Source organism: Pleuronectes platessa, chromosome 13 (genome assembly GCF_947347685.1).
Source record: "Pleuronectes platessa chromosome 13, fPlePla1.1, whole genome shotgun sequence".
Lineage (NCBI taxonomy): Eukaryota > Metazoa > Chordata > Actinopteri > Pleuronectiformes > Pleuronectidae > Pleuronectes > Pleuronectes platessa.
The window spans coordinates 5,358,443-5,380,886 of NC_070638.1; the positions used below are offsets into that span (position 1 = coordinate 5,358,443).

Genomic DNA, 22,444 nt, shown 5'->3' on the forward strand with positions numbered 1-22,444 from the left:
CACTGTGTAATTCTGGCGAGACTGAGGAGTGTCAGGCAATCGAGCAGTAGCCTCACGGGAGACGACAGATTTGACCTTAAGAGTTTGTCGGATGAAACATTTCAAATGCAGCAACTTTTTCATATGTTTAACATAACACAGCAGATAATCTCCTCCTGAATGTCACGCGATTAGAATAGTGTGGATTTCTGTGTATTGACACTGAGTTGGCCAAGAGAAATGATTCATTCATCGTGGTTCGTCGGAGCATATCAGCAATTATGATCCTAAATGTTGTCATTAAATATGATAAATTGCTTTCTTCCCCAGAGTCATTTGAGAAAATTGCTATAATTATTGTGTTTTTAGGTTAAATACAGAGCTACACTGAAAACACTGTTACCTTATTTTAATATGATGACTGGTAGAAGCTAGCATGGCTCTTTTAAAATACTTCTATCAACTCTAATAAAGTGGTCACATACATGATTGTTTAAACTTAAGAAAAAGAGTTTACATTTGAGGCTATTAGCAACTTCTTGAGCCAGAACCTTATGGCAGTTAGCTTAGCTTAAAAACTGAAAGCAGAGGGGAACAGCTAGCCTGGCTCTATCCATTAGCATCACATAGGGTTAACCCCTTACCTACTACAATAAGATATGTTGTGTTTATTTAATCTTTCAACAAAACAAAACTAACAATAAATTGCTTATTACTTAGCTCTCGACCAGGCCGCTCGTTTTCCAGAGTAGGACTTTATTTTTTTTCTCAACAGCTAGCTAGCGTTTCAACCAGTTTACCATATGCTAATCTAAGGTAACTAACTGTTGGGGCTAAAGAGACATGTTATCCTTTCATTTAACTCTCACTATGTATCAATCCAATAATTTAGCCTCCATAAGAATAATGCTAAGCTAGGCTAAAGACCTTTTTTTTATTTCTAGGCTTTTTTTATTTACTTCTAGTAAACAAATCCCCAGCATGTTCAACTAATCATTATGGTGTTTTTATTTAAGCACATTAACTTTGCAATGTGTTATCTGGAAATTCTGAACCAGTACAGAACCACATCAAAGGGACTTGAAATAGAGAAATGGTGGCGAGATGACAGGCAACTGGTTGCGACCCACCTCCCCTTAGGAAACCCAGTCATCATGTTGTCAGGCCACATCGATCTCTGAGAGAGAGTGAAAGAGGCTGCGCTGTAGAGAGGAAGGGATGAAAGCACAGAGGGGACAGAAAGCCATGTGTCCAGAAGTGGATGGTATGATTTTATCAGGCTCAGTGAAAGGGTGACATTTCAGTAATGCTTTATTCCTCACTTTGGCATTTCAAATTAATAAAAGCCTCCAATAACTATGCAGAATGAAAAAAGATGGAGGAGGAGGAGTTGACGAGGAGTTGGAGCCAACACACTGATGAACAATGCAGCAATTTCACTCCGGCTCCGTTTCATTCTTTCCCTCACTGTCTCAATTTCATCCCACTTTCTGTAAATTCCTCTGCGATGACCCCTGCATCTCATTGTGAGAGGCTGAGCCCTCTGTCCCTGGAACACTGCGAATCCCTCGGCGGCAGATTTTTTAATTTTGTTATAAAGCTGATTATATAAAACCAGCAAAAGTCAAAATCAATAACGCAATGATTTTGGCACAGTTTAATTACTGTACTGTCGGGCTGGAGACATTCTGGAGTCACAGAGATGGATTCAACTTTCATTCTCATTCCGTTTTAAATTGTTCCAAACTATGTGGATCAATAGGAGTGAAACGGAGTTGATATGTTAGAAATTGGGTTTGTGCAAACAATCCGACTTCATGCGACAAATTGTGAGGCCTGTTGTGGCAAATGACAAACAACAGTCCAAGTTCAGATGAATCAAGTGGTTCACAACTACATTTAGAACATTGGAATCGCCACGGTTGCCTATTGAGATGAGATAATATCGTACTTAGTTCTGGTGTGAAGTCAAGACAAGTCTCGAAATGATGGTTTCCATGCAAAAATTACAGCAGATAGAAGAACCTAATCCACTAAATTAGATTTTCAATAACAATGTTTGTGTTAAGAAGTGTTGAAAAGGCTTTTTAGTTTAATTCGGAAAAGAGCTTAGCTATTTGTATCATTCAGCTTCGAATCTTAATGCTAAGCTAAGCTAAGCTAATTGCCTCCTGGCTTTAGCTCCGTGATTAATGCACAGACATGATGTTTCCAACAATGTGATTTTTAGAAAAGCATATTTTATAAAAAAATGTTTGACTGTTGCTTTTAGTGTTCAGGTGGAATAGAGAAAAAAGAGAGAAAGTCCCAAACGAAGTACCTCACATTCATTATGCATATAACATAAACACACAACACGATGAACGTAAGCACTTTGTAAGTAGCCTTCCTACATTTTATAATCGGGTGACAGGTGAACCCACCTAATGTGTGTCCCTGAATTAATTTAACAAGTGGGAATCAAACCTCTAACAGGCTACAGGATCAAAACAGTTTCCTGTAACTTCATCTGATGTGTTTGTTGTACACACAGATATCCGCCTGTGTACGCATTCCGTGTAACGTATCTCGAGGAGAGCTATATCAGTTTTTGCTACACAGGCAGGCGGTGTTTTATCCAGCGGCTGCTTCTGAATACAGAGTGTGAGAAGAGAGAGGTGAGAATTAAACATCCTCTCATTATAGCAATGTTAAAGCGTTTTATTGAATCCTGACATCAGAGGGAATCTAATCCCTGACACAGCCAAGCGCTTTCTCTCTCCCTCTCTCTCAGACACACTCACACACACACAGATAATATACAGGCATAAACAAATAAGGATAAACACACACAAAAAAAAAAAAAATACGCTTGTAGAAAATCACGTCTATATACACACACAAATTCCCCCAACAAATCAAATCTGCACCTCTACCCTCACCAGCGTGCCCAGTGATCACAAGGCAGTATTAAACTTCCCCCCAGTGGGATTCTGCCACATGGGACAGATAATGAGGCCAGGTGTTAATTAATGTGGAGTGCGTTTCCCCCTCGTGTGCCGACACCCCGTGAATCCCAAGCAAGGCCGCGGCCCTGGAATCGCCGCGCGGTTGATTTGCCAAGCGGCGCACTTCAAAAGGCCAGACTGGCTGCGCCGCAGTCCTCAAAGGGAGTTCTCGGGCGAGGGCCGCGTTCCAAAGGGCGGAGTGCTTGGCGTGTGGCAAATCGAAAAACACGAGCGCCGGGAGAAGTTTGTGTTTTTGTTTTGATCAGACATCTGGGTCGATAGCGAGCTACAGCCGTCACCCCTGCACCCGGCCGCCGAGCTGTTTACCCCGACCACCTGATGCAACCGTCTCTCATCGCGTTTGCCGAGTTCAGCCTCATGCATTCCGCTCAGAGGAACACGCTCATGTCGGTTGAGGTTTTATCTCTTTAACTACAAAATTATGAATTCCCTTTATTTCAACCTCAGCAGCGACTGTTTGTGTCCACTTCTGAGCGATTTGCAACTCTGGAGCTCTGAAGAAGAAGAGCTGCAGCCAGTTGAAACAAAATTTATTTCATTTATTTTTATTAAAGTCATCTTAACACCCCTAGAAATTATCTTTGGACCCCCAGGGGAGCAATCTCTGGATTACATTACTCAAGCCCATTTGAGTAAATGTACAGATATGAATAAAAGCCTGTGCTAACCTGGAATGACAGAGTACAAGGGATTTACAAATCACAGATAATAGGTTTTTTAAAAAGGAGATCATCAGAGTATCATTTACAATGATTTTTCTTGATATTGAATTACCCCCCCCCCCCCCCCCCCCCAACCTGATGATATGATGGAGCACTCACAGGTCAGACGTGCAATCCCAGCGTCCTTCATTCCTTTGAAGGTCAGGAGAATGAAAAGCCCGGCTCTGTTGTGAGCCACTCTGGCCCCGACTGCAGGTTATTAAAGCTCTATCGAGTTTCTGCCAAAGCTCTGACTCTCCCAATATCTCACCATGGCTCATCTCAGCTGTCTCCTCCGTCAGGGTTTATACGGAGCTGAAAGGATCGACAGCCAGCCTCTGCGTTCGCTATACACTTGACCATTCCCTCCTTCAAAACTCAGACCCGGATCTCCTTTGATATCATCCTTTTTGGGCCTGTCGCCTGTGTATCACCACAAACGTATCATCCTCGGTTTTATCAGGGTATCATGTGAGAGCAGGGCGGAGAGAGCCTGCCCTCCACACCGACTGAAAGTTGAGAATTTGATTGTGCTCCGTGATGGGCCTCTTGTGATTTGGTCAAGTGGTGCTTCAGCTCGACTCATCCTCATTTTGGATGTTAGGGATTAACTCCCCGAACACTGCATCACAGCCAAGTGATATCATCTAGCTGTCATTTTGTCAAAATTCCTCCTCCTCCTCCTCCTCCTCCTCCTCCTCCTCCTCCTCCTCCTCCTCCTCCTCCCCCGCCTCCTCCGGTCAGGCCGTGAATGAGCCTAGCCATCCGGAGGTGTGATAGCGGGGGGTTTGGGCCAGCGACAGGTCTGCAGGTGCCATGTGGCAGGTAAGAAGGTGCAAGGCCGAGCAGGATGATGGGCTGATTAATCCAGCAACACCTCAGTTCCAGTGGGAGAGATTTCTCTCACATCCACACAGGCTCCACAGCGAGGAGGCTACTGAGGGCTCACCATTAAACCAGCAAAGTACACACACAGGTCACAGAACCAAAAATGTTACATTGCTCTGTTTTTTACATTGGAGCTTCACCCAAAATGTAAAGTACACGTAACAGTAATAATAATGTAGCAGTTAACAAAGTACAAAGGACAAAGAAGTGAACTGAGTATAACTAAACTTCTTTAAAAAGAGAAAAAGGAGGTTAATAGAATTACCTGAACACTCTATTACAATAAAAGACCAACTTTGACTTGGTGAAATTACTTGAGGTCTATAAACATCAAGGGACGTTGAAATAAAGTGGTTCGGATCTTCTGGAAAAACGTCCTCGTCCTCGTCCTCGTCCTCGTCCCGACCCCTATTGGTTTTTTCCCCTCTCCAACTTTGTTAATCAATGTTTTCATAGCACTCATAGAACAGCGATGAAATTATTACCCATTGTAAAACCAGAGTCAAACTAAACTGGGATAATCCTTCAAAGACTATATTCCTATTAATTGAAAATCATCTTTCCTGAAAGTTGAATTTAAATTCAAAAACCTCCTCCAAGGCCCAACAGATCTAGATTTTGATTTGCATCAAATCACACACAGTCATAAATATCACTCCCCTGAAGATACTGCATTCTTTTTCATAATCTCTATAAATGATTCCCTGAGAAATCTACAATATTTTTTAACTATATGTATTATTGCTTATTTCGTTTTCTAAATAAATAGAAAACCAAAATAGGATCCCCCGATAGCGGATCTGCACCAAAATTATATGGATTCTACCTCGACATATCCTTAATCCATCCACCAAGTTCCATGGTGACCCATCAAGTAGTTATTGCATCATCTTGTTCACAAACAGACAGATGGTGATGAACACATACTCTCCATAGGTAAAAACAAATTCAAATAATATCAATACAATGGCAAATGAAAGCTCCAATAAAACTGTTATGATGATGGTTGCTTGGGTGATCGTATTAATCTTCATTATTATCCACATCACAATCTTCACTATAAACCTCTGCTCTACCATTATTCCTCTAACAACTCATCCGTCTATAATAAGTATTTATTGTATGTTTGCATGTGCTGCATTTATCTCAGTGGGAGGTTTGTTGTAAACTATGGCAAATAAATATAAAAAAAAACACTAATCACAACTAAATGAGTCATTATCTTACCATCCTGCAGTTTGAATTATTAAATTGCACTATAATTGCAGCAACTAACTGACAGACTGTTGCATAAATATCATTATTATGCCCTTCCAGTGTCGTGTCTTCAGACCGATCTGTTGGATTTATGATTTTATTTATATGCTGCTCTCTCTGTTTACACCCAAAATAAACATCGTAAGTTTCTCCCAGGACTGTTCGGAGACTGATGGCACCATATTTCTTATTTTTCTTGAAAAGGGGACCATCATTCAAGTCGAGCCAAATTAATTTAGAAAACATTTACCCAGCGAAGTTGTCTCAAAACAGCCTTGTCTCTTTGAATTTACATTTAAACACACACACACAACTAAACGATGACATCGACATCTTTTGAATGAAACTTGATTGTGACCAGATTACGTTTTTTGCCGTTAATGATAACTAGCTCGAATTAAAAAAAAGATGGCCGGTGCAGGACCGTCTGTGATCTGAGCTCGAGTCCAGAAATCTGTCAGCCGAACTGATTGGTCGGTTTCTCCCTGCTCCCATCCTTCAACAGCAGCTGTCATTGGCCGGAGGATTTATCTGCCGAGCCACCTCCTGTGTCAAAAGGCACATCAACAGTGGGTTGTGCTTAGTCAATCTCACAGGCCATATGTCAGTCACATAAACACCTGCCTCGCACCAGCATGGATGTGTGTGTGTGTGTGTAGGTGTGTGTAGGTGGCTGTTTAGTGTTTGCAAGGATGGATTGTGTGTGTTTCCACATTTGCTATGATGGTGTTGTCAGTGCAGCCCATTTAGGAGAGAAAATATTTATTATTACTACGTCTTTTATGTCTTTTTATGTCGATAATCTTCAAGGATTTTATTTATTCAACTGTTGTCGACATCCATACATTCTGTGTTGAGCTGCGTGTTGCGTCATGGCTCATTGATTCCTATAACTGAAACTCCAGGAACTATTGAACAAAACCATCAATTTACATATAAATATCCCTGGAGCCTCTGTGATGATGTGAAGAGCCGGGTGTCCAGATTGCTTTATATTCCACTGAATGACATTTGGATTCACATTCTCAGCTCAAGCCTCTCTCTCTCTCTCTCTCTCTCTCTCTCTCACTCTCTCGCTCCGTCTCTGTCGTCCTTGTTCTCCTGCTCTCCTACTGAGTACGACACCCTGATATTGGATTGACCTTATAGGCTGCAGAGATCAGGACATCATTAGCTGCGACCAGCCGGAGACTTGCTGCTCGGGCCTCCTGCACTAAGCCAGTGCCCCCGGACGGATCATATGGCATTGACAGAAACCGGCTGGGCTTGGTTACACGGCAGCCATGGTGGCAAAAGCCATGTCAGCAATACCAATAAGAGATTGTCAAGGTTACACTTGCTTAGCACTGGAGCGACTCGCACATAACAGTTTTCAACAGAGTATGAAATAACACTGTGACTTGTGTTGACAATCTTATTTCCTTAAGGTTAAGTTTTCTCCCCTGTTACTGCATGTGAATGTGTTTCCTTAGTGGAAGAATGGGACATTGGACATTGGAAGAAAGAGCGATGAAATTAAATCAGACACATTCTTGGGACTGATATCTATGAGTGTGTGCAATTAGTTGCAACTTGAATTTAAGGGGGACTGTTGGCCCTTGAGTGCTGTTCAAGTTTATATTAATTTTTCAATGATTTCATATTCCTCTTGCACAAACTGGGGGATTTAGTTTGAGACAGATTCTCCAAAAGATTTCAAAACTGGAGCAGCAGAGGCTGGGAAATCCTGACTTTTAGCCCTGAGTGTGGGACAAGGTCCCAAGCAGCTGAATCCCACAGCTCCCACAGTGCAGCTCACCAGCCTTTAGACCCTGATTGCCTGGGAAGTGCCAACATTGCTCAGTTTCTATGTTTCTAGCTTCATCTTATCAATGTTACTGCGAAAAAACTGATCATGCAATGTTTAAGAATGAGAAAAATCTTGGATACAACCCCGGATTTGGATCCACACCAAGATATTATGGGTTCCTTGGAGGGACATGTTTCTCAACTCCTGTACAAATAAGTAAAAGAGTCATTTTTGCATAATCCTGAAAACTAGTGGAGGTAAATATATAATTTGTGTTTTAATTCTGGGATAAATCACACCAGTGTTTACAGTAAATGTATGAATATCAAAACTCCGTTACTACAATTGAGCAAACATAACATATTTTCTTTCTGCAATTTTGAACATGTTACATTATGGTTTGTACTAAACAACTTTACAAAACCTAGGACTGATACTTTCATGGCAGCAGTTTTTTTTAAAGGGCAGGTTCAATATTTGAATCGGTCAATATCTAATTTTGGTACAGAACTCTTTTCTCTGGAATTCTCTGCTGACCTCTTCCCTCTCCAACATCCCTGATCACAGGTAAGGGATCAAGCTGAGAGGGCTTATTGTTCTTCTATAGTTCCCCCCCCCCCTGGCGTGGTACTGAAGCCCTGGGTCTTAAATGACCACAGAGGGTATTGATCTTCATAATGCTCTGTTTTTGTTGTTAAATAACCACCGCAGGAAATCCGATGAAAGGTCCCGACCTTTCTCCATCATTCCACCTCCGCCGGGCTGTATGAAAGCATTCCAGTATGGCTTTGAGAGAGTAAATACCGTACATGTCAGTTAATGTTCGATTGGAAAAACTGCCTTCGCATTATTGAGTGTTATTAACGATGGGGGGGGTCAGCCGGCCGGCCGCCCATGTGTGAGCCGGCTGCTCGGTTAGAATGATCTGTTCCCCGGAGGCTTGAATTTCGATGGCAGACCCCGAGAGAATGATTATGGATTGAATTTATGACTTCTTCCCACTGGTCTCTGAACACTTCTTAGGTTGTGGGCATGAAGCAAATGTCTCTCCTCAAAGCTCCTGTTTACTCTCACTGCTCGGCCGGGAAATTGTTTTTCTCATTAGCCACGGAATGCGGCGGTCGGAGTTCTTTATATCGTCGGAGAATAAGGCTCCCGTTCGTGAGGCGGCCGCCCCCCCCGCTGCTCCCTGAACCTCACCGTGAAAACAAATGAAACAAAGATCACACTCTTGCATGACAACGGGGGAAATCACTCTCCTCCTCTCTCTCTCTCCCTCGCTCGCCGTGCACTGTCAAGGCCCGAGCTCCGAGTGGACCTCCAAGGCTGCTCGAGCACAAGAGGGGAATGTAACGAGCTGCAGCACACATCATTGTTAACAGTTGACACAAGTACAATTCAGTGTCCCTGTTGCTTAACCGAGGCAGCCGCCGTCCTGCCTATTACCCATTAACTCCCCCTCTCACATGTCTGGGTTTCTGTTTCCAAGCTCTGTGTGGGTGTGTGTGGGGGGGGCGCTGAATCTAAGATCTCCCTTTCAAAAAAGACATAGCGAGAAAAAAAAATGGCCTCGTCATTTGCATTCTCTCTCTCCCTCCCACTCGCTCTCAGTCTCTCTCTCTCTCTCTCGCTCTGTCTTGGCGGCATAACCCTTATTACCCTCCTAATTGGATCATGCAACGCTCCTTTGAGTCAGCCCTAGCAGGCCTAGTGACCCACAATCCCTCAGTCTTGTTCTACCTCATTGCGTGGTTATCGCTCCGGGGCGAGGAGCAGGTTGCAGATAGCGTATCGCCGCCCCCACAGGAAATAAGATGGACTGCGGAGATCTGTATCTAAAAACAGGGAAGTCACACGATCCATCTCCCTGAGAGGAAGATAAAAGCATCAACTGGAGGAAAAAATATCTTTGGATGTGTTAAAAAATGTCGGAGCTCTACTCAAAAAGACACAAAAAAGCAGCTATTCTTTTCAAATCAAACGTAATGGCGTCTGCTTATCAGTATTCCTGCCAGAGATCTCCCCTCCACAAAGTGGCAGTCTGGGTCGAATGCGCCGCGATACTGGAGAGGCGAGCGGCTAATGCTGCAGATAGCCCAGTTCTCACCTTTAGATAATTTTGCGTGTAGAATGTCGGATGATTGCTGATTATTGAACCGCTTTACAGTTGATCTGAATCTCATCAGCACTTAACCTCATTGTTCCTGGAGCAGAGGTGAGAGGAATGTCAATTGGAGTGTGTTTAGCGCTCGCTGGCTCTGTTTCAGCCCCGTCTCTCTTTTCCATTCACTCCCTCCCTCCCTCTCACACACACACACACACACACACACACACACACACAAATACACACACACAGGCAAACACATTCACAGCTCTCTACCCCTCTCGCAAACAAACACAAGCACATCAAGAGCTCCTCTTTCCCCTCCCACAAACATGCTCGCACAAACACCCAGACTCGGTGGGTGTCTATGGTACAGAGCAGACACGGGCCCATGAAATATGCATGTCCCTTTGTGTGTTTCATAAGAAACACTCATCGGGATTCCACTCCCATCTCAGCTGAAATACCACACAGGAATATCAATTACGCCGGCAATTTGGGTGGCGGTGCAGAGCGGAGCGCGCCGAGCGAGAGTCTGGGATCCACGGTGTCACCGTAATGAGAGGGTCACTGTCTTCTGCTGCCTCATGGGCCAACGCTGCTTCAACATCGGCCTGAATGTGTGAGAAAGTGCGGTGGTGGAGTCACAACAGGAAGGAGAGCCAGCAAGGCGGTGGAAAAGTAAATAACCTCTCAAGGCCAAACGGACGAACAGCCGACCTGAGAGATGATTGAGTGTTTGGGATCGCGAGGGCGGGACTTTGTATATTGACAAACAAGGGTTTCAATATTTCATTCAGAATTAAATATTTAACTAACCCTTTTCACATTTCAGTTGCTTAACTTCTTGTCCTGAAACTACAAAAACAGCTTAAACTCTGTGTTTCCACTCAAATTTCATATATTTTGCACCCGAGCCTCGATCGGCACATTTGGATCAAATTTCTGATCAAATCATATTTTTCGGGAGTTAATTAATGAACTCAGTTACCTGGGGAACGAGAAACTCAAGCAGTCTAACACAAAATGAGGGATAATTACGCTACGGTTATTTGTTTGGATTTATTGGGAACACCTCGAGGACATTTCTTGATTTGTTACAGGAACTTTTGAATAATAATAGAATGATAATTGTCAACTTGATCCATTTTTCATATGATAAACAAAAGGAAAACCAAATATATGGTTCCTCATATTTTAGGTAATTTGTTTATGATGGTTTTAAACATAAAAATACCCCAATGCACTGGAATATCATGAATATCTTTATGTTATATTATTCGTCACCCCCAATTGAACCATTTGAACTACTCAGTTTTACTAACCTGTATATATATATGTGTGTCTTTTTCTATAGGAAAACCCTTACATGTGCAACAATGAATGTGACGCTACCACCGAGGAGCTGGCTCACCCTCCTGAGTTGATGTTCGACTTTGAGGGTCGCAACCCCACGACCTTTTGGCAATCCACCTCCTGGAAGAAATACCCAAAGCCCCTGCAGGTGAACATCACGCTCTCATGGAACAAGACCGTTGAGCTGACGGATGACATCGTCCTGACCTTCGAGTCCGGCCGCCCGGAGCAGATGGTCCTGGAGAAGTCGCTCGACTACGGCCGGACCTGGACCCCGTACCAGTTCTACGCCACCGACTGCCTGGACGCGTTCACCATGGAGCCCAAGACAGTGAGCGATCTCACCCAGCGCACCCTGCTGGATATCATCTGCACTGAGGACTACTCCCGAGGCTACGTGTGGAAGAACGACAAGACGGTGCGCTTTGAGATCAAGGACCGCTTTGCCCTGTTCGCCGGCCCTCGGCTACACAACATGGCCTCTCTGTACGGCCAACTGGATACCACCAAGAACCTGCGGGACTTCTTCACCATCACCGATCTGAGGATTAAGCTGCTGAAGCCAGCCAGTGGAGCCACCATGATAGATGAGAACAACCTGTCCAGATATTTCTACGCCATCTCTGACATCAAGGTGCAGGGCAGGTAAGAGCAATTTTACTTTACCGATTAGAATTATTCACGTTCTGTTGCTGCTTTCAAGCTTTCAGAATATTTAAATTGCCAACTCATGGGACGAAACTGCAAGAATCGTGTTCCTCCAATTCCCTTAATGTTTCACCAGTACCATAATGGCCCACTTTCATCTTCTTTCACTGACTGCAGAGCTGCTCAAACTGGCCTTTTTCCAGGTGAATGTTCCCCTTAAATACGTCTTCAAACAGCAGGAGCTCTGCGATGAGGCTGCACACAGAAATCTCCCTCCTTCTCTCTAACATTGACTAAAGCACGATTGATATTTATACAATAAAAACCGATTGACAGAAATTTGTTGAACAATAAATATCCCACGGCATCAGTATAGAACAGGCCGGGGGATTGGCCGACTTTGAGCCACGGAGAGCCAACAGTCTGCAGTGTTTGTATTGCAAACAAAGACACCACACAGTGTTTAGCTTCCCCTCGAGGGGAGAGGAGGAACACAGTGGAATCACCTGCTGAGGTGATGAGTGCAAATGACAGACTGCTGCTTTTCCCTGGCATATGGTTGACCCCCCCAGGGATATACCAACCTTCACTTTGCTGTGACAAGATATTCAACCCATACCTTATTTTTTGTGTATTTGATTTAATTATTCCTCCTTGGATGGCTGGTCTGGTTTTATAAAATACCATAAAATGAGCAGCATGATTTTACTGCCGCAGACTAAGCATGAAATAATGAATGAATAGAAATCTACAGGTCAAATTAATGAGGAAGTATAACTGTATGAGAAGAAGCCAAAAGAAGAACTTATTTTAAAAAGGCAGAATAAAGAGCCTTCAATGTCTCCTTGCTTTTGCCTAAACAAGGAATTTGGTGTTTCCAGGTGGAAAGTGTGTAGTAACTAAGTTCTGCACTAAGTACAAGACACAAAACATGGTCAGACATTACTTAGAGAGAGGGCAGAGACCTGTGAGCAGTGGTTTTATGGACTCCTCATGGGTGACTTGTTAGAAGACAACCACTTATCCCATTAGACATCCAGCAACACCAGCATTGTTTACTTTCAGGCCAATTTCCACTCTTCTTTATGCTCATATTTGGTCTCCAACAACTCCAGAGGGGGGCAAAAAATCTGAATTTGTAGCTTGAATACCTACATTTTCACCAACTGCTCATGGAGCTGAGGGGAAATGGAGATTTGAATGATAAATCTCTGTGGGTTTGTCACCGCGGCCCCCTTTGAATACTCATCTGAGCTCTAAAAAGAGCAAATTGAAACTGACTCGTTTGAATATCAGATTCTCCTCCCTCTCCACTCACGGCACAAGGTCACGGCTCTATAATTTTTCCAATTTTAAAGCCCTCGTTTTCAGTAGGATAAAGATTTCCCGGTGCGCGTCGCCATTAACACAGCTCGCAATTCTGCAGTGCATAATGCTTCCAATGAGTCATCGGGATGCCTCTGCGATTTCCAGGGAACGGAAACATTGTCGTTTCATGACGCGTGGAAACGGCCCACGCGGCGCTCGTAAAGCCTCTACAGCTGCTCTCTGAATGGGACCCGTGCTGCTGGCTGCCGTTGGTTTATATGAGGATAACTAGGTCGGTAATGACCCATCAGACGGGCCCCTAGGTGAACTGAAACAGTCAGTCCCTAATTAGAATTCAGCCAGCTTCAATGGCAGATTAGAACCATTAGCATGTTTGGCTAATTGGTATGAGACTAATCTTGTAATTAAGAGCATTTGCAGCTGATTAAATGGTAATCATCGGGGACACATCAGTGAAACATGGAGACATTCAGAATTGCCAGGCTGTGGTTCCAAATGTAGCTTTGGCCCGGTTTCATGACAAGTGGATTTTACAGTTTCATCCACGAGGTTTCCTTTGGTAGCATGTGTTTCTTTAAATAACTCACATTTCTCTCCAGTGTTTTTGACAGCAGCTACAAACATTTGTCGTTGTCTTTCATCACCTGTTCATCATAAGGGTCAGAGAAACATCCTGAGCAGACAGACACACTCTCCCAACATGCACACACGTACTGTAAACACGAACTGAGTTCCAAAATTGCCAGACCCCCCCATCCGGCACAGACCAGCGTCTCCTTATTTTGCCATTTATTAGGAAGAGTAGCAAAAAGGTTGTGTGTGTGTGTGGGGGGGGGAATAAGCTATTTTGCCCAATTTTCCATCCTGCCCCTGGGCTTCAAATTCAATTTTCCACCAAAAGTTTGAAGTGAGAAAGAAAAGAAAATAAACATGCGATTTCTGTCCAGAGGTGGATAAGTAACTCACTCGAAGGAGAATGATGTACGGGGGGGGGGGGGGAGTGATTGGAGCTCCCACCTCAGCGTGAGCAGCCTCCTGGCTACGACCAAATGTGAAAGCCTTATCGGGAGAATGGCCATCCTGTCCGAGAATACTCCATAAACGCTGATAAACTTCCTCTCACACACACACACACACACACACACACACACACACACACACACACACACACACACACACACACAGCTGAATATCTGCAATGTCAGGTATCCCGGGGATATGTTGATGAACGTCTGGGCTCTGAATGGATGCTCACACCCGCTGCATAAATGCCAAATGAAATCTTCACAATGAACTGATTCTGCCTTTTTTTTTTTACATTTATATTTCAGAAATGATAAAAAGTGATCTGCAGTTTCTGTGTTATACTGCGAGTGCACACACAACTTTAATGAAGGACGCTCATTATCCGCACACTCTCTTGGAAGTCGGAAGTCTTGAGAAATCCCAAACTTAAAGCGCCTGAGGAAATCTGAGGGAGCCCGTGCGCACACACACACCAATAAAAGTAAATAAAATTCCACTCGCAGATAAATCCTGTGTAGCCTCAGACGCTGCACAAGACAATATAAAAGGACTCTGAATGGATTCCTCTTAATAATGTAAGCATCGTCACGGAACACAACTTTATAAAAACGGGCTTTACAAGGCTCAGAATCACATTACACTAAAAGATAGCACGACAAATCTCCCTCTGCAGAAATCGTGCATGATAAAAAAAGTTGAGGATAAAAAGAGACAGAAGGAAAAGGCAAGAAAGGGGGATTGTGTTTTTCCACTTCTCCTGAGTCGAGAGTGGAGAGTGTGTGCGGCGGCCATCATTGATTTCTGACGTTATTCCACATCAACAGGAAATAAAAACCTTGAACCGTGCAGGCTGTCCCACCTTTCACGTCTCCTTCTCCATCGTTCCTCACTTATTGATCCGATGTCTGCTCGTTAATTAAGACATGACCGCTGCCGGCCGTCTGCCCGGTCAGAGCCGCACATCTGGAAGGTGCAGCAGGGCCTGGGAATGAGAGGCAGCTAATCCATAAGTGCTAATGTGCTATTTCTCTCATCTCCTATGTCATCCTCAATTTTTTTTTTCTTTCACCTTTCACCATTTCTTTCTTAACCCACAGCTTCCTCCACTTTCAATTCACCCTTTTACCCAGTATTCATTCATTCATTCTGTCAAAGTAACAGAAAGAATAGAACTTGTCCAATATTGCTGCGTCCTTCATGGACTGTGTATAATATAATTTCAATTCAGAGACAGAATTCAAGACCACAATAAAAAAAAAAAACTTGAATTTGAATCTTACTGAATCAGGTGTCTGAGTCAGACCCCCTCCCAGTGTAAATGTTGGCCCCCTTTAAAACCCCTGGTCCTATAAATATCTGATGTCCACCACTGCTCACAAATAAACACAATCTACACACATTTAATATGTTTATTTAAAGCAATTCTCAGACTAAAATCACCATCTTCTGGTTTTATGCCTCACCCAAGTAGGTTGTAGTTTGTAGTTGGTCTTGCTCTCCCTCTCGTTTCCAGTTTTTTGCAACATTATTTTGTCACCGTGAAGATGACCGCTGACCGCTGACCTTTTGGATATGAGTGTCATCACCTTATAATTTTGTCCTATAGATATGAGAGTGAAAAGTCAGATAGGGAGCCCCTCTATTAAGTGCCATTAGCATTTGAGGGTTAGGGTTAGTTAAAGTTAAAAATGGTTTTGGGATGTTAGAGTGATCTTTGACCCCAAAAATTAAACCAATTCATCTTTGAGTAATAATCGTTTGTGGCAAAAAAAAAAAAAATTCAAACCAAGGCGTTACTGAGAAGAACAGGACACACATACACACAACCTGAAATATTTTTCCTCCAGTCACAGCTGTTTCCAGTCAGGACTCATTCAAAGTGATGCACCAATTATAAAGGTTCATAAAGGTTCATCACTAAGTTGGTAGTTTCCTCTAGTGAATCATTTCCCCTCTACTGTCGTGGGTGTGTGAGATTGTGTGTGTGCAGGTGAACGAGAGGCACACTGTAAATTGTATTGGTGCAAAACCATAGTAGAAGTAAAGTGCAGTTGTCTAAGGTAAATTTACCTGCGAGCAGAAACTGAATTTCATTTGAGTTCAGAGACGTGTTCAAGGACACGTTGACAGACATCAGACGATACATTAGCCTCGCTAACCACTCGGGTTGGCCCGCTGCATGAACTCATTTGATGAGAGTCTTTTCTGTAAATGCACTATTTCATTTTCCACTGAGCTGCGGTAATGATTGATCGCGTCGTATAATAGGACCTGTGTGAGCGTCTTCTGTGACAGCCTCATTCATTAGATCACGTCCTTGCTCGCTTTGATCGACACCCTCCCTGTCGTCTGACGAGGATTTCCACACGGCTTTTTCTCCAGCTATTCAAAAAAAACTTTTCCCAAAATTTGTCGGAAAACTTTGAATTACCTGTATTGGCCACATTAGCTGGAAACTAGAATGGCACTGAGTGGAGCGCATGCCTCCTCCAAACGTTCCCTTGAAGTCACTCAAGCTGCATGAAATCTCACACTCAGACACATCAGTTTCATCAAGATCCATGAATCACTCCCTTGGAAAATGGGTGACAATATAGAATATCATGCAAAGTTAAAGAAAGTGTGGATTTGCAACAAATATAGATTTTCTTCCACCAAGTTCTGTGGAAATGTTTTTGTGATATCTTGCTCAAAAACATCGGCAGAGGTGATTAGTCAACTTGCTAAAACTGGCACATTTACAGAAATGTCGGTGTCTTGTAAATACATGAAAACGAAATAGTGGATGTAAATGTAAAAACTGGTACGAGCAGTACAACTAGTTTTTATATCGTGATGCACAAATATCCAAGTTGCACCCGATGTTAAGTTATGACCTGAGAGTTTGAAGTCAACATCTGGTCCGATCAGCACTTGCAAAGACAGATGTTGAGGACTGAGAGGCTGGAATTAATTAATTTAACATATATGTATATCTAGGGGAGTCCCACTTGTGTGTATTCCCATAATAGTCCAGACTTTTTTTATCATAAAGTACCATTTGGTTATGGTGCACTTCTTTACCCACTAAAAACTCTGCCTTTTAAACACATGAGGAGTTCAGCGTATCTAATATTAACATGACTGCAGGCCTATAGAAATTAAAGGGAGAGATGTTTTCGCTCCCCGCTGACTGTCTCTGCTGATAAATGTTGAACAAAAGCAAATTTCCAAAAACAAAAAAACATATTCTATCCCGAAACCTTCCCTCTGAGGTGGCCGGTGCACGACAATTATTCAAAAGGCAATTTGGATTCAAAGGAATAATGGTTGTAGATAAAAGTATGAAACATTTGAGTGTTATTTTATGCTCCCCAGTGGTTCCCCCGGAGCCACAGACAAACTCTGTATCTCCCTCTCTCCCGGTGGGAATCCGGAGCTCATAAAAGTGCCGTATCACCCACTTCAACTCTATCTCACACTTAAGAAGGAGTCTAAATTTGAGGCGCCTTCGCATAACGGCTCCGCGCTCCGCTGAACCTCCGACAGAAGATCTGAACCTCGAGGAGATCCACCGTCGGAGCTCTGCGGTGGTCGCGCATAAAAATTCAAGGAAAAGTAATAATGATGTTACACCATATCATCTGCTGCGTAATATGCCAGCACGTTTCCATTTAAACTTATGACATTTGAATATCCTGTGGAGTCGGCTCTCTCCTCCCTCCCGACTCTCTGGCTTTTAACTTTACGAGGATGGACAGAAAAAGAAGTGTTTAAATTAAGGGATGTTGTAGCTCGTTGTGGATTCTTAGTTCGTAAAAAACGGTTGAACTGCAGCAGATTTAAAACAGTTTGAGACGAGCTGATGTAGAGCAGTGCAACATCCCTAAGTGGCATCAGGAGAAGCAACAGCAGACAGAAACGTGTTGAGATTTAAATTGCAGAGAGGGGGCAGACCTTGGGTTCTCTGGATGTTTGGTCCAGATCTTCGGTGCATGAAAAATGAAAGTTGCATCTCGGAACGGAGAGCAAACCTGATCCTGAAGATCTGGAGGGTTTTCATAGCAGAGCAGCATATCAGACATGTATTCAGGCCCCGAACCAGTCAGTGCTTTGTACGTCAATAACAGTTCTTTGAAATGGATCCTTTGCTTTATTGGTACAATCTACTTTTATTCTGCCGACGGCTAAATTGATCTCATCTTGAGAAAGCAGTTAATTAAAGTTTATGTCGGTTATTGCCATGGACTTTATATAAAGATGGACGACTTGACAGCTCCTTTAAAGTGAAGCCAAATCCTCTTGATGTCCCCCCCCGGTGGCTGGCTGCATTGTAAACCCTACCTCCTCCATGTTAGTAGATGGGACATGGACCGAACTAAAAAGTAAAAGAACACGTCAAATAGTTTTTTTCTCAAATATGGACTCTGACATTTTAAGCAGCTCTTATAACGGTAATTTATTCAAGTCTTTTCGATGCTATAAAAAAAACACTTTGAAACGTCGTGATTGACAGCTGAGACTCATTTGCGAAAAGTCGAATGTCTGTAAAAGTTGGTAAAAAACATAAAAATGTATTCAAGTTAAGTAATTTTCTCAAACACTGGTCTGTAATCTTGTTTTCCTCTTTGGAACACCGCAGGCTCATCCCTCACATAACCACACACATGCACACACACAAACTGCCTGGGTGTTATCCTGTCTCCCACACACACACACACACACACACACACACACACACACACACACACACAACCCACATACAACCCACCCAGCCCGTGCCCTGTGAACCATGACAGCTGTAGCCGGCTTGATTGACAGAGTTTGAAAGTCAAGTTCAAGAGCAGGTTCACACGGCCCCCAGTGTGACTCTGCTCCCAGCGTACGCTTTCTCTCCGGCGCTGCCAACGCCTGCTCACTTATCTTCCACCAGATGTCTGTCACATGCTGCGATCTTTTCTGCCAGTCATCTCCCCGTCTCCAGCGTTTAATTAGTGCTCATTAAGGCCCGGGCTTTCTTTGTAAATAATATATTGGTGCCAGGGAAAGTACATCAACATAAACTGTCTCTGGAGGGGCTGCAGCGGCCGTGAATAGTGAATGCATCAAAATGTCCTTTCGCCACACACCTATTGTACGATGGAGCCTTACTGTGTGGAGCGGACAAGGTTGTTGTTGCATTCCAATGGTGTATAAGTGTGTGTCTGTGTGTGTGTGTGTGTGTGTGTGTGTGTGTGTGTGTGTCCTCGCCTGATTAATACAGTAGCAAAGCATGTCTCGTTCCTACTACATTAAAGTGTTACCACTACTATTCAGAAAACATTTTTTTATTCGTACATTCACCCTTCATCCTTTAGAAGGCGTAAGCACTTGCATGCTCCTGCGCACAAACACACAGACACACACACACACACACCAAGACACACACACACACACAGTGCAGAATGTGCAGCCGGCCTCTGATTTCCATATTAATATGTCTTCCCATTGCCGATTCCTTCACGGCTCCCTCCTTGTCTCAGAGGCTTACATCACATGAATGAGATGGCCCTCCACGATGAGGGGCTGAGGTGGGTATGGGGGGGGGGGGGGGGGGGGGGGCAGGCATTACCATACTGTATGCCGACATCAATGCACAACCTCAATAATAGGCCCTGTCATTGAAACAAATCACAGGCTTTTCGGTGGCAGTGGTCCAAGCCCCACAAATTCAAATTTCATTTCGCCTCAGCGGGAAAATTGGAGCGGGGGGAATTAACTTGTGATCCGTTCCTAATATTTCTCCAGCAATTTAGGGAGCTCTGGTGGGGCTGCTTTATATTTTTTCGATGGGGCGGACGCAAACAATTTGCCTGAGATGTTTTACATTACACCCCGAAGAATGGCTGAGATTGGCCACAGCACAGAGCGACGAAAAAACAAGCCTAATCGGACCCTTCAATTTCATGGGGACACGGCCCGGGGTAATGAGGTGACTCTGTGACTCTCCTCCAGGAAAAGTTCAATGCCGTCTGAGACAGAGGAGTCAACCTGCACCAGCACTGTTAAAGTCTTTATAGAAGCCGGGTTTTCCAAGTCCCTGCTCGAACAGCCGTTGTCGAAGAAGGAAAGCTTTTCTCCTTTTCCCTTTTCACCCTGAAAACGTGCCTCAGTTTGCCAAACACAACCAGGATGCATTGCACCAGTTTAATGGAACTTGAGAGATACTGAGTTTAATTCACTGTTCTGAAGCTCAAACTTCTAATTAAGTCAAGTTGCATATTAAAGCAAACATCCGTTTTTACTTTTACAAAGCTGCAGCTGCATTAACTCTATTTTTAGTCGGCATTATGCAAGCTATATTATTAATTAGATATACATGAATAATTTAGTTTTTTTTCTCCTAAAGTAAATAAAGTTAAGCAAACTAGATCAGATCAGACTGAACGTTTCCCAGACCTCAAAGTTTCCAGAAGGCAAAACAGGACCAGGAACTTTTATCAGTATATATGAGCACGTTTGTTAGTATATATGCATCCAGCAGCTGGAATTCAGAAACACTGGAGTTCATAAGTTCAACCCTCACCCACCGAATATGCTAATAAAATAAATAAAACGATTAAAACAAGAGAAATGAATCACTGTTCAAAGTGCAAAATACGACCGAGTCATAACTTAGAGTAAATGGAAGGTGAGGTTTAAATCGTAGATTCGTAAAAAGAACTAAATAGAAGTACAACCTGAATGGTTTGTGACATAGCAACATATAAAATGTACTTTGGCTTCAGTGTGTTATAAACCCAATCATTTTACAAATCAAGCCAGTGCCGACGTCTAAGAAGTGAATTGAGGAATTGATGTTCTTGTTTTCTGAGAGAGAACAGACGGAGTAAAGAAACCATCACAGCAGCAAAGCCTGATAAAGATAAAACTCATTGACGAGTCGTTCCAGTGTTTTCAGGTTGTCTGTCCGTCTGTCCCATTGTGAACACACTATTTTAAAGAACGTGGTCAGAGATTTTCTTCAAATTTGGTACAAACTCGCAAAACAAGAAACTAACAATAGCTCTAACAATAACAACAACAATAATCATAAGTTAGAGATGAAAAGATGAAAAATGTAAGGAAAGAAAATACATTTTGAGCCTTTTGAAGCGACTCAAAAGCCTCAAAGATTAACTGATTCGATTTCAGTGGTCAGGTCAAAGGTCAAGTTAACCTCAAATGAGTCTGTCAGTAAAAACTACGGAGACTTTTACTTCACTGGGTAATTGGTAGAGGAACCCGGGCGGTTTTCTAGTTTTCTTTTCTAAATGCTGCCGAGTAAAACACCTTCTATTCTTCATATATCAAAGCGATTGTTGGCCTGAAACCAGGGTCAGAGCCGGCGACTGCATCAGAACGTGTGTGGCTGCGTTTGTGGTCAATCATTTGTGTTTCACTCCTCCGTCTTTCCCTCACACCGGGAGAATGAGACACTTATTTGGAGCTGGAATATCGCTGCACTGGACCCATTCATTCTGCCAATAACAGCATGGAAGGCTGTAAAATGCATCATTAATTCCAAACACAAAAAAACTAAAGAATTCACGCTGTCACACACAGTTGGCTGGGGGGGGGGGAACTACAAACATGACCAACACCTGCTTCTATTTCGGGTGCGGCTGTCACTCACCTGCATATCAGCCATGCTTCCTCTCATGTAGAGGAATCAAACGAGCTTCTCTCTCCCCCCCGCTGCACGGCGCTGGGCGGGTTTACTCCGGTTTCTTCAGGTAACACATTGACATTCATCTTAAATTTTCAGCAAGGCCAAAGTTTCCCCTCAACAGCCTTGATCTCTCCATATCTGTCAGAACCATCATATGTGAGCCCTCTCCAGCTGTCTTGTCAAGGAAAGTTTGGGGAGACCTCAGAATTCATTTATACAGCGAGGAGCCACATTAAGGCCCCGACCACGGCCGGCGTGAGGAGCAGGTGAGATAGAGTGTGGAGGGAGTCGGGCGTGTCTTATCGCTCAGAGCGCCAGGCATGGGTTAAATCTCTAATGGGGGGGAAAAAGACAGAAAGAAAAGTCGGCTTTACATTTTATTTTATTTTAAATAGCGCACGGCCGTTCTTTAAAAACGTTCAAGTCCTGCAGTCGACACATAAACAGTCCCAGGTCTCAGGCAGCGGTCTTGGAGGAAGTTATATTCTCAGTTCAGAGACCATTTTGTATAAGCTGCTATCTTTTTATTTTCCTTATCTTCAGAGCAGCAGAATAACACAGAGGCGGTATGTGGCCTGGTCCCGGGGCTTCTTCAGCGTATAGACTCTGCTACCGGCCGTGGGCAGGTTGCCTTGAGGTGAATCATTAACAGACAAAATGAAGACATGTATAGCAGCAGCAAAGGAGTAG

At 43.4% G+C, this 22,444-nt stretch overlaps 1 protein-coding gene across 1 annotated transcript in view; it reads left to right on the plus strand.

Annotated features, from left to right (window-relative positions):
* LOC128454509 (netrin-G1-like) overlaps window positions 1-22,444 on the plus strand; it is a 49,141-nt gene that overhangs the window by 9,563 nt on the left and 17,134 nt on the right. Inside the window, exon 2 of the mRNA XM_053437922.1 lies at window positions 11,084-11,727. Coding sequence (XP_053293897.1) covers window positions 11,084-11,727 — 644 coding nt within the window. The remainder of the gene's footprint in view (window positions 1-11,083; window positions 11,728-22,444) is intronic.